The 12,279-nt window shown below is 36.9% G+C and overlaps 1 protein-coding gene across 2 annotated transcripts in view; it reads right to left on the bottom strand.

The window, feature by feature from the left end:
- AGBL1 (AGBL carboxypeptidase 1) overlaps window positions 1–12,279 on the bottom strand; it is an 832,432-nt gene that overhangs the window by 299,562 nt on the left and 520,591 nt on the right. For both annotated transcript variants that reach the window (XM_053888750.1, XM_019460194.2), the window contains exon 22: window positions 1,117–1,280. In XM_053888750.1, coding sequence (XP_053744725.1) covers window positions 1,117–1,280 — 164 coding nt within the window. The remainder of the gene's footprint in view (window positions 1–1,116; window positions 1,281–12,279) is intronic.

Below are 12,279 nucleotides of genomic sequence, written 5' to 3' on the forward strand. Positions count from 1 at the left end.
ACAGTGTGACGAGCAAGTTAATTACTGCATTTAGGTAATTAAGTCTCAGAGAAACCAGTACCTTCCAAAGTAAAATTAATTTACACTGCTAGATCATTTTAGGCTTGACTGGCCATTTGGTGAGAAGTCACGCTGGAACCACAGCCTAACAATGGCAGGAGGAAAATGAATGAAAATGCACTAGAAATAAAATGGCACCTGTATTAATGGCTTTCTCTCTGCTTTTGGACATGAAGGACATGATGAGATGCTTCCTCATTCACCAGTAGGTACTTCCTCCTCCAATAGCTCAACACCCCATCCATTCCCTGGCTCAAAATATGGGCAATGACTTAGTCTTCTTTGACTCCTCTGACTTTTCTTGGTCCTCTCTCCTCTCATATGGCTATTATATCTTCCTTTGTTGCCCCTAAATCTATTTTTGTCAAGTCTAAAATATTTGTCCAGAGTAAAAGGCATCAAAAAGGCTCATATGGATAATGGTTCCCCCTCTCTTGATTCATTAATGTTCCTCACAGTCCTTGGAAATCTGTCATTCCCCTGCCATGGCTGTGAGTCAGGGTCTCCAGGCAAATGTATTAATCATCTTCAGGTGGTTCTTCTCATCATCTGAGAAGGAACAGTGCTACTTAAGAATGGAGAGAGGATAACATTTCTTGTCCCCAAGTTCCTAAATATTGGCAGTGAGATTACCTTTATTTGCCAAGTAACAGGCTCCCAAATGATGCCTGAATAAATATAAACACATTACTGGCAGGCATAAGTATATGTAGATGCACATGTGTGTTGCTGAGCTGCATCTTCTTTATCACAAACACAATTTATTAATAATGCATGTTTATAACTACATGTTGACTTATATATTCATTTATGTGTACAAGTAGGCAGCATCCTCCCTGTGTTCAGTAAGAACACAGGGAGTGAAGAACACAGGAATTGAGAATGACTCTGAGTCTGGGTCCAGTAGACTGTGACTGCCCCTACTTTCAATTGGCAGCTCCTCCATATTTTGTCCTTGTCAAAGACCCATAGGACCACATGGCTTTCATTTCTGAGATGTGCTGTGATCGGAACACCAAGGTCCAAATTCCCCTCACACCCCTGTGAGCATCTTACCGCTGGAGGTGGTGGTCCAGAGCCTCTTCCTCAGCATTCAGGAGAGTTGCTGCACAGGTCAGGAGCTGATGACTACAGCTTACAGATTTGAGTTCCAAGATGAGGAGACTCAAACAGAACATGGCTCCCATCTCCTCCAGTTCACTGGTTCCAAACTGTAGACCCTGCCAGGTAAACAAAACTATCAGCAGAGACTATGTAATGGAAACTGAGTAAAGACAATTTTTGAGATCCAGAGAGAGGGCTTCTGGACACTCGCCTATCACAGAAATTGAGAATTGATAGTATTTATCAGTCACTATCCAATGTGCTTTGTTGGGTGCTTTGTGGATTGGTGATTCTCAATCTGCATTATGTGTCATTCAAGGTTTCCCAGAAAGACCCCCAAGGCAATAATGAGCTGGCAGGGGTCCTGGAGGGCAAAGGGGTGGATAGAGTTCCCGGAGTCACTTCCCCTAGTTCAGTCAAAGCAGCAATGCCTCTATCTGTATTTTAAATTTAAAAAAAATTTTTTTTAATCTTTATTTTTGAGAGAGAAACAGAGTGTGAGGCCGGAGAGGGGCAGAGAGAGAGGGAGAGACAGAATTCAAAGCAGTCTCCAGGCTCTGAGCTGTCAGCACACAGCCCGATGCAGGACTCAAACTCCTAAGTGGTGAGATCATGATCTGAGGCAAAGTTGGACACTCAACCCACTGAGCCACCCAGGCGTCCCTCTTCTATATGTATTTTAAAAAGGGTTCTACTGTTGAAACAAAAGTTTGTGAACAATTGTACTAAAATCCCTTTCTCTCACGTAAATTTGTCAATCAGTGAGAAGAATTAGGGGGATCCTTCATATACAAATACCAGAACTTAAAAACAACATCAACATCTGTTTAGCACCACTTATTCATTCGTGATGAGACAGTACATGAAAGCAAACCCATGATACATACTCATGCTATTATACCATGAAGTGACATATAATAATAATAAACAACCTTACAGAGCATTTACTAGGTACCAAATACTGTTTGAGCCCTTTCACATGCATTAACTCAATTAATAGTTACCAAAGTCCTATCACATAGGTATTGCCATTTCATCCATCACATACAGAAGGAGATTTAGAACCATGGAGCTGATACTTTATCCATGACCTCACAGCAATAGAGTCTAGACTTGACTGCTCACCAAAGTGCTATACTTAGATTAGGAAGGACTCTATTATGTGATGAAGTATAAAGTGCATGGTTTTTCAAATTAGATAGGGATTGGTTTTGAATCCTGACTTCATTATTTTCTGACTGTGTGATCTTGGACTTAATGAGCTCTATTAGCCTTGATTTTCTCATCTGAAAAATGAGATCATAATTCTTCCCTCCATATATTTAGACATGCAATGACAAGGAATATTTGAGGGTGCACATAAAAGTACCGGTCAATATCAGCTCAATTTCTCTTTCTTTATTCCTAAATATGTTTAATATGACAGAATTCAATGTGGTCCTGAGTTCTTTATGTTTATAAACACATTTCATTTAAATAAAAGGGTATCAAAAGTTGAATATTATTTCTTAAATAGATTTTCATATCCAAATAGCAGTGATACAGAAGACAGCGATGTGATAGTAAATATTTTAAAAAGACTGGTCATAAGTATCACAAGGAAAAACAAAATTCCAAACTAGGAAGTCATCAGGCTCACCAAAGAATTTCTAGGTAAGAGGATAAAAGAAAGTAGAATGTCTATTTCAGCTGTTTGACAATTTGATTTGCTGCATGTTTGGACACCTGTTTTCCTAAGGAAAGGAGACACTGCTTCAGAATTAAGGGAAATCTGCTCCTCCATAAACAACAGCAATGGGAGGGGAAGACAGATGTTTAACAAGTTATTTTTCTTAAGTCAATAGAAAAGATCACTGAACAAAGAGAGAGAGAAATCTGTCTCTTTCCACGAACTAAATTTCTAAGGTCTCATTCTTCCCCTGCACCCTGTTTTCCTACGTGCTTTTCTTTATTCTAGAATGGCCAGTTGGATGGGGAGTTATGAAGCAAAGGCCATGCCCTCCTCCTCAATCAGCCACCTCACTGGTGGCAAGAAAGAGTAGACAAGGAGAATATGAACAAAAATCCAGCCCCTCAGGCACGCAGCACGCCTGACACCTATGTGTAACCCTAGCGTCTAGCAAAACACATAACAGGTCAAAAGAGGGACAAGTCCTTGAGGGCAACAAATCTCATAGCATGAGCCATATTGCTGGGTCAAGGGCAACACCTTCACACCAGTCAACTTCTGTAAACAATGGCCCAAATGACAGCATTTTTTATAACACAAAAACATTTCTGTATCCCAAATATTGATCTATTTATCTCAGGCAATGGTTGGTATCATGAAAAAGACTTGCCCAGAAGAAACAGACTATTTATTGGCTGTAGGGTCTCAAGCAAATCACTTATTCCATTTTGCTCTCCATTATGAACCTCTCTTTACTACTCTACTCTTTTCACTCTCACACAGTATCAAAAATATTTGTTTATATGGAGAGTCTCCTCTCACCTCCCACACCCAGCCTGGAAATGAAATCCTCAAAGGCAAGGACTGAGCAGTGTCTGCCTCTTTACATTCCTGGCATAGAGCACATAGCCTGTTATATAGCTTATCCTCAATATATAATAATGGATAAGCAATGGCTCTACAGGGATGGATATGGAGAGGCTTGGATGAATTGTCTCTTGGATTTGTCAAGTGGAACTTCACTTTTTTGCATAGCAAGTATATGAATGCCTTTAATTATGTCCTCCCACTGTCAAGTGTCATGAGGATTTAAATACTTTATTTTAGTTTTGCTTCAGGAGATGCATTCACATCTGGATATGATCCAGAACACAGGCAGATAAAATTTAGAAATTCTGATATCTACTTTGGTCAGTTATCATAGGTTCACAGTAACAAGTTTATATATAAAGCTGGCTTTGGGTTTGTTTAAAAGTGAGGCTCATTGAGGCACCTGGGTGGCTCAGTTGGCTAAACGGCTGACTTCAACTCAGGTCAGGGTTCACCAGTTCGAGCCCCATGTTGGGCCCTGTGCTGACAGCTCAGAGCCTGGAGCCTGCTTTGAATTCTGTGCCTCCTTTTCTCTCTCTGCCCCTCCCCTACTCATGCCCTCTCTCTCTCTCTCAAAAAAAAAAAAAAAAAACATAAAAAACATTAAATAAAAAGTGAGCCTTGTTAAAATAGAGACCCAACTCTCCTCTCCCTGTAGGCTTATATGTGCTAATTAGGATTTTTTCCCCTACAGCCAGTAACAGGAAGACTGACTACAGTTGTTTAAACAAAAATTGAGTTTTATTTTTTATGCATAATAAGTTGGGGGTAGGACGTTCATGGCATTATTTCAGAGGCCTAAGAAAATCAGGACTCCTGTATCTGTCATTTTTCTCGGTTTTCTGATCATGATTACAAGGTGGCTGCTGTAGCTCCAGCCAGCATATCAGCACTCAAGGAAGGAGAAAGGGAAATGGGGAAAGGAGGCACCAGCATATTTTTGCTTATATTTTCTTGGCCAGAGCTGTATAATAGAGCCAACTCCAGCTTTACAATGGTCTGGTAACTGAATATTTTAGATTGTTCAGTATCTTTAAAAGAGACAGGTAAGAGAGAACAGTGTTAGAAATGAGTGTTAAATAATTTTTTAAAAAGCGGGGTGAAGCCTAGGTGGCTCAGTTGGTTGTGTCTGACTCTTGATTTCGGTTCAGGTCATGATCTCACGGTTCATGAGTTCAAGCCCCATGTCAGGCTCCGTGCTGACAGTGTGGAGCCTACTTGGGATTTTCTCTCCCTTTCTATCTGCCCCTCCCCCACTTGCACTGTCTCTGTCTTTCTCAAAATAAATAAATAAACTTTAAAAAAAATGAGCATTGGGTGAGCCAACAATATCTCTCACACCAATATGCATATACTAATGTTACTAGAAAGTATAGGTCTCTATCTATGCATCATGTTTGTAAGCAAATCTCACTGACACAATTCATTACATGTTTTTTAGAAACTTTTTGATCATCCACCTCAAAATAAGTTGAATTCACAGGTACATTTGACTCTGAAATTCTCTACTACCCTCATCATCACATAATTTTTAAGTAGCATACATATGGGAAGAATATTTGTATTAATGCAGAAAATTACATATTGGTAAGGTAAACATAGCATCCACAAATGATGTTTAAAAAGTATAGATACTGGGGCACCTGGCTGGCTCGATCAGTTGAGGATCAGACTCTTGATTTCAATTCAGGTTATGATCCCAGGGTTGTGGGATTGAACCCCATATTGGACTCTGCACTGAGCATGGAGCCTGCTTAAGATATTCTCTCTCTCTCTCTCTCTCTCTCTCTCTCTCTCTCTCTCTCTCTCTGTCTCTCTCTTCCTGTCTCACCCACTCATGCTCTCATTCTCTAAAAGATAAAAAATAAATGCAATACAATACAATACTATACAATACAATACAATACAATAAAAGCACAGGTGCTGATAATTGGTGAGCAAAAGGAAAAAAGCAATTAATAACCAAGCACAGAAAAATATTCTATTTTATTATGTAATAAAAATGCCTTTTACACCCAGAAAATTGATAGAAATATATTCAATCTTATAATCTATAGTGCTGACTCATTACAAAACTTGGTGCATATCAAAATACAATGCCATCTGACATGATAATATCACTTCTAAAAACTTTTCCTGAGGGACGATTCAAAATAAAAGTGAAGCACAAGATACATATTATGTCAAAGTTATATGTAATAATCAAAATTTGAAGGAAATAAAGTGCTAAATATCTAATAAGGAAGAAATCACTAAGGAAATTATAATGGAATAAATTTGATGGGCTATAATAAAACCATTAAAATGATTATTTTAACGGCCATTTAACAATATGGAAAATGCTTATGATTTAATGACAGGTGAGAAAAAAAGCAAAACACCAAGCATGTAATGATGTGATTTATGGTGACAATTTGGCAGTGAAAGCAGAGGTGGTTACCCCCAATCCCACATACACGCTTCCCGCCATTATTGCTATGATTTGCCAATAAAAAACAGAAATCTGGAGGAGAGGTGTTATCAAGAGAACATCCACGGAGCAAAAACTGTTTAAAAAGCTACAGCATGCCAATAAATGAGTAGAATTCCCTACAGCAATTTGCAAGATCTTTTCTAGACCTTCCATATTCTGAAGTAGGTCTAGATTTATTTTTATTTCTTTTATGTGTAATTTATTGACACTAAAGATTGGTGTCTCTCATCATCGCTTAGAAAAATGTAAGCCAGTATCTTTTTGAGTATTGCCTCTCCCCATTCCTCATCAAGGAAAACAAAGATAAGCCTAATACTCTTATTAAACATATCTGTTTTTATTCTGTCCTCCATATCTCTTACCTTTACTTTTGTATTTTTTTATTTCTATCACTGTAATAAATTCTGAGTATCTTTTCATATCAATGTCTTATTTTCATACTTTGCTCTCCAACTTTACTGAATCTTCTTTTTGATTCATTCATCTCAAAAACTGTCTCTGAAACACTATAAACATAGTTATTTTATATTCTGTCCCTGATTATTCCTGTATATACAGTCTTTGTGGGCATCCATCATTCGTTTGACTTTTCTGTTTAATGTCAATATTGTAGGCTTGTCTGCTCAAATATTTTATAAGCATCTGAAACTCTAAATTCACATTTTCTTGAACTTGGAGAAACTCTTTGTGAATTTGGTTTTAATGCTCTTTGCTCCAGAGAGAACTTGTGCTTTCCTCCACTAGGTACTTGGGGACTACTGATCAGGGACCATTATAGGCTGAAGCTTTGGCTTGAGACCTGTAGGGCCATACTGTACCTTTAAAATTTTGACCCCAAATATGTTTAAGGGAGGGCTTGTGATTAGAAACTATGAATGAAGGCTTTTCCTTGTTTGTCTGCTGTACCCAATGCCATGGCTAAAACTGTCAAGCAACCTCACTTTCTCATTTTACACGTTGTGGGATGACTGGGGCTGTCATCTCTGAAAGTCCTGCCTTGGTGTGGTGGTCTTCAATTGGTCCTCAAATTTTGCACGGGCCTGTTTACATCCTCAAACCCAAGTTATAAGTGGATAGGAATTAGTATCTGCCTCCAAAGATCTACAACATCTTCTGGCTTACACTGTCTCTTTTTATGAAATTGGGCATCATGAAACACTCTCTAACACATACAAAGAGGGAAAATGTTACACCCGTGTACAAATACTTCAGGTAAAAGGATGGCTCTCTGAAACACCAAACAAATGTCTTTTTATGAGAAAGATTTACTGCCAGAAATGAGAAAAATCTGAGAAATTTCTTTTAATTAAAATATTTTTAATGTTTATTTATTTTTGAAAGAGAGAGAGAGCATGAATGGGTGAGGGAAAGAGAGAGAGGAAGACACAGAATGCAAATCAGGCTCTAGGCTCTGAGCTGTCAGCAGAGTCCAACGTGGGCTTGAACCAACAAACCACGAGTTCATGACCTGAGCTGAAGTTGGAGGCTTAACCAACTGAGCCCCCCAGGCACCCCAGAAATTTCTTAATTTTATTCTCAAAAAGGACTGAGAGTAGATTGCATTGGTAAAAGTACAGTGAAAGATATGACAAAAGCTGAGAAGTAACTATACTATGGAGATGTAAAATACAATTTCTAAATTAAATGTTAAAAAGAGAGCGTTAACAGTTCTATGCAGAAAATATAATCCATTATGTATCAGACAACCTCAAGAAATTTCCCAATGTCTTAACGAAAAAATAAGATGAAATCACACACACACACACACACACACACACACACACGAATCGTATATATATATATATATATATATATATATATATATATATATATATACAGATATATATAGATATCTATATACAGGTATATACAGATATCTATATATAGATATCTATATATAGATATCTATAGATATCTATATATAGATATATACTAGAGCAGATTAAGGAAAAGTGATCTACTCCCTTTTGAATTTCAGACTCAGTTTGTTAATCACCATAAAAGTCAAGAAGAAGGAAAAAGTAGGGAGAGGGGATGAGAAAAAGAGGGAACCATTCTGTATTTATTTATTTTTTTAAAGTTATTTATGTATTTTGAGAGAGAGAGAGGGAGGGAGGGTCAGAAAGGGAGAGAGAGAGAGAGAGAGAGAGAGAGAGAGAGAGAATCCCAAGCAGGCTCCATGCCATCAGCACAGAGCCCGATACAGGGCTCAAACTCATGAACTGCAAGATTATTACCAGAGCCAAAACCCAGAGTCAGACACTTGACCACCTGAGCCACCCAAGTGCCCCAGAACAATTCCATATTAAAAAAGAAAATCTGAGTCTACAGATCAAACAGTTTCAACAAATATATGAGATATAATTAATATAAAAAAGCAAAAAAAAAAAGGGTATTGGGAACCCTATAAACAATCAAAATTAAATAACCTAAAATTTATTCCCACTCTTAAATATCAAAGACAATGAAGCAATGTGTATAGAATTGAGGAGAAAATTCTGTGCCCCAAAAATGTTGTGGATGTGTGAGGGGCCTGAGGGAGATAAACCCAAAGAAGAGCAGGCATTGAGTACAAAATGAATGAGGAAAAGTGTCCTATTTCTTTTAAAATATTAGCACAAGCCTATTATTTACAATACTCAAGACATGGAAACAACCTAAGTGTCCATCAATGGATGAATGGCTAGAGAAAATGAGTGTGTGTTTGTGCGTGTGCGTGTGTGTGTTATGGAATATTACTCAGCTATGAAAAGGAAGGAAATCCTGCCATTTGCGACAATATGAACAGCCCTTGAGGGCATCATGCAAAGTGAGATTAGACATCTATCTCTATAGATGAATACCTTATTTTCTCACTAATGTGTGGAATCTAAAAGAAAAAAGAAAAGATGACTCATACATACAGAGAACAGATTGGTAGTTGCTAGAGGCAGAGGGGTAGAGGATGGGCAAATGGGTGACAGTAGTCAAAAGGTACAAACTTCTATTTGTAAGTAAGTCATGTAACATACTGCATGGTGACTATCATTAATATACTGTACTGTATATTTGAAAGTTACTCAGAAAGTAGATCTTAAAAGTTCTCACCACATGAAAAAAAAATTATAATTGTGTGGTGATGGATGATAATAAGACTTATTGTGACCATTTCACAATATGTACATATGTTGAATCACTGTGTGATACACCTGTGGCTAATATAATGCTATATGCCAATTATATCTACATATATCTACATAAATTTACATATAATACATATATCTACATATATCGAGAGCTATCCCAATTAAAGAAAATGTTGTTTATGCTCAGAAATAGGAATATATAAAAATAATTATGCAGCCTGGGGTTGTCTGTGTGGCTCAGTAGGTTAAGTGTCTGACTCTTGATTGCAGCTCAGATCATGATCTCCCAGTTGTGAGATCCAGCCCTGTGTCAGGCTTCATGCTACGCGTGGAGCCTGCTTGGGATTCTGTCTCTCACTTCCTCTGCCCCTTTCCCCTGCTCATGCTCGTTCTCTCTCTCTCTCTCTCTCTCTCTGTCTCTCTGTCTCTCTCTCTCACACACACACAAATAAATAAATAAACATTTAAAAAATAATTCTGCAGCATGATCTAGAGAGTATTTTGCTAAGGATGGCATGGGGTGACATCATTAAGAAATCTACTAACATAAATGTTAGTACATAAACAGACCAAAAGGCAGAAGGGAAACAACAACAACAACAACAACAAGAACTTCTGGATGGATGCATCCATTTCTGATATAGGTCTTAGTATATGAACCTGCCAGAACTCTTTCTAGACTAGAGGGGGTAGCATGGCAAGGTGGGTGTAAACACAGGCCCTGAGGCCCAGATTGCTGACATCAATTCCAGTGCTGCCATTTACTAATTGTGTAGTTTTGGGGAAGTCATTTGACCTACTGGTGCCTCAATTTTCCCATCTTTATAATGGGGAAAATAATAATAATAATAATAATAATAATAATAATAATACCACCTATCTCCTGGAGCTGCTGAGACAATTCAGTGAGGTTGTATATATAAAAATTTACATCAGCACTTGTCTCATTGCACATTATACAAGTATTTATTATTACCACTAACAATAGCAGATGCTTAGATAAACCAACAGTCAAAACCATACTTGACATAACCAGTTCTTATTAAAACCATGGCCAATCTATGACCTGCTCTCATCACTATTAGGTATCATTTTTTGACAGGTCCCAAACAATTCAATAAGGTAAGAAAAAATGAGTCATATGTATTAGAAAGGAAGGAATCACATTATCTTTATTTTAAGACTGATTATGTACTAAAACAAACCAAAGGAATCAGCTGAAACAGAAAATCTATTAGATATAAGGCAAGAATTGAGGAAGTAGACAGGTTACAAATTAAATATCCCCAAATCAATTTTCTTTCCATAAACCAGCAAAATAAATTATTAAGTATAATAAAAATCCCATTCACAATAGCAACACAACTATAAAATATCTAGGAACAGAATTAATAATAAATACCCCAGGGATTGTATGATAAATCCCAGGACTTCACCAAGAGATAACAAGGAAATTTTAAACAAATGGAGGAATATGCCCAATTCTAGAAAAGCAAGGCCCAGCACCATGGAGTATCAATCCTCCACGTATTAGTCTATAAAAGCATAAGAAAACGAAACACCAATGGGGATTTTTCAGACTTGGCAAATTAATTCCTTTTTAGGAGAACACATAGCAAAAATATCCAAGAATAATTTTGGAAGAAAGAGTAAAAAATATAATAATGGGAAGATCTTATACACTTACAATAATTAAACGTTATGGTATTAATGCAAACATGGCAAGACAGATCAAGGGAAGCATAAAAAAAAATTGCCAAAGCCTGTGGAATATGTAAAGGTTTGCATATGATAAAGGTGCCTTTCAAGTCACTGCAAATGGTTGTGATGGGGATAAAACAAAATTGATTGGTTGATATTCCAAGGGAAAATCTTACCACAAATACAAATTATTCCATTTTGATTAAAGGATTAAATGTTAAAAATCTTGGATTAAAGGAGGAATAAAACATATATTCAAACATTCTATTATTTCCAGACCAGAAGAAGGTCCTCCAGAGCATATCCTCAAAGAAGAAACCATAAAGGAAAATATTAATGATTGAATAAATAAAATTTAAATATATCTGAGTAGCCTGAAATATCACAAACTAAGCTAAAACAGAAAGAACAAAATAAATATAATTGCAATGAAGGGGAAAAAAAATAACCTAACGATATAAAGGGCAAATTAATGTAACAATAAAATACCATAATTTGCTTTTCAATTCAGGTTTACCTCTTACTCCCCAAATCATAATGCTTTGCTGGTAAAGGGCTATAAACAGACACTATCATCATCTGTTTTGATGGAAGGTCTTATCACTGCAGTATTTCTGAAGGATAATTTGAAAATATATTTCAAAAGCCTTAAGAATGTTTAGCTCTTGGAGCTAACAATTCAAATTCCAGAAATCAATCTTAAGAAAATAATCATAAGATGATCCATAGAAAAAAATCCTAAATGTGTGCCAGTATATTACTAGCCAAACTTGAGTGTATTCACATCATGGAATATTAATATCATGATGTGTTTTGAATCAAGAACGCCATGGGGATATATTCATGGTATAGCCCAAAAGTACAGTAAGTTGACTAGAGTATAACACAACCATTAAGATCTCAGTTTTATTTAAAAACGTTAAAGTGATTTATATGCACCAAAATGTTCATAGTGGTTAGAAATGCATGGTGAGGGTACATGTTTTCTTTGTTTCACTTTTAGTCATGAAAAATAGGTAACTGCTCTTGCCATTCATATTTCCTTAAGCAATGCTTATAAGCCTAGAAATAGTAGTGCACCTGAATTAAAATGTTATTTTATTTTTTATTTTTTTTAATTTAACATTTATTTATTTTTGAGAGAGAAACAGAGCATGAGTGGGGTCAGGACAGAGAGAGAGGGAGACACAGAATCCGAAGCAGGCTCCAGGCTCAGCTGTCAGCACACAGCCCAACAAGGGACTCGAACCCACGAACCTCAAGATCATGACCTGAGC

The sequence above is a fragment of the Panthera pardus genome, unplaced genomic scaffold, assembly GCF_024362965.1.
Source record: "Panthera pardus isolate Hobbes unplaced genomic scaffold, ASM2436296v1 HiC_scaffold_24, whole genome shotgun sequence".
In the NCBI taxonomy this organism is placed as follows: domain Eukaryota; kingdom Metazoa; phylum Chordata; class Mammalia; order Carnivora; family Felidae; genus Panthera; species Panthera pardus.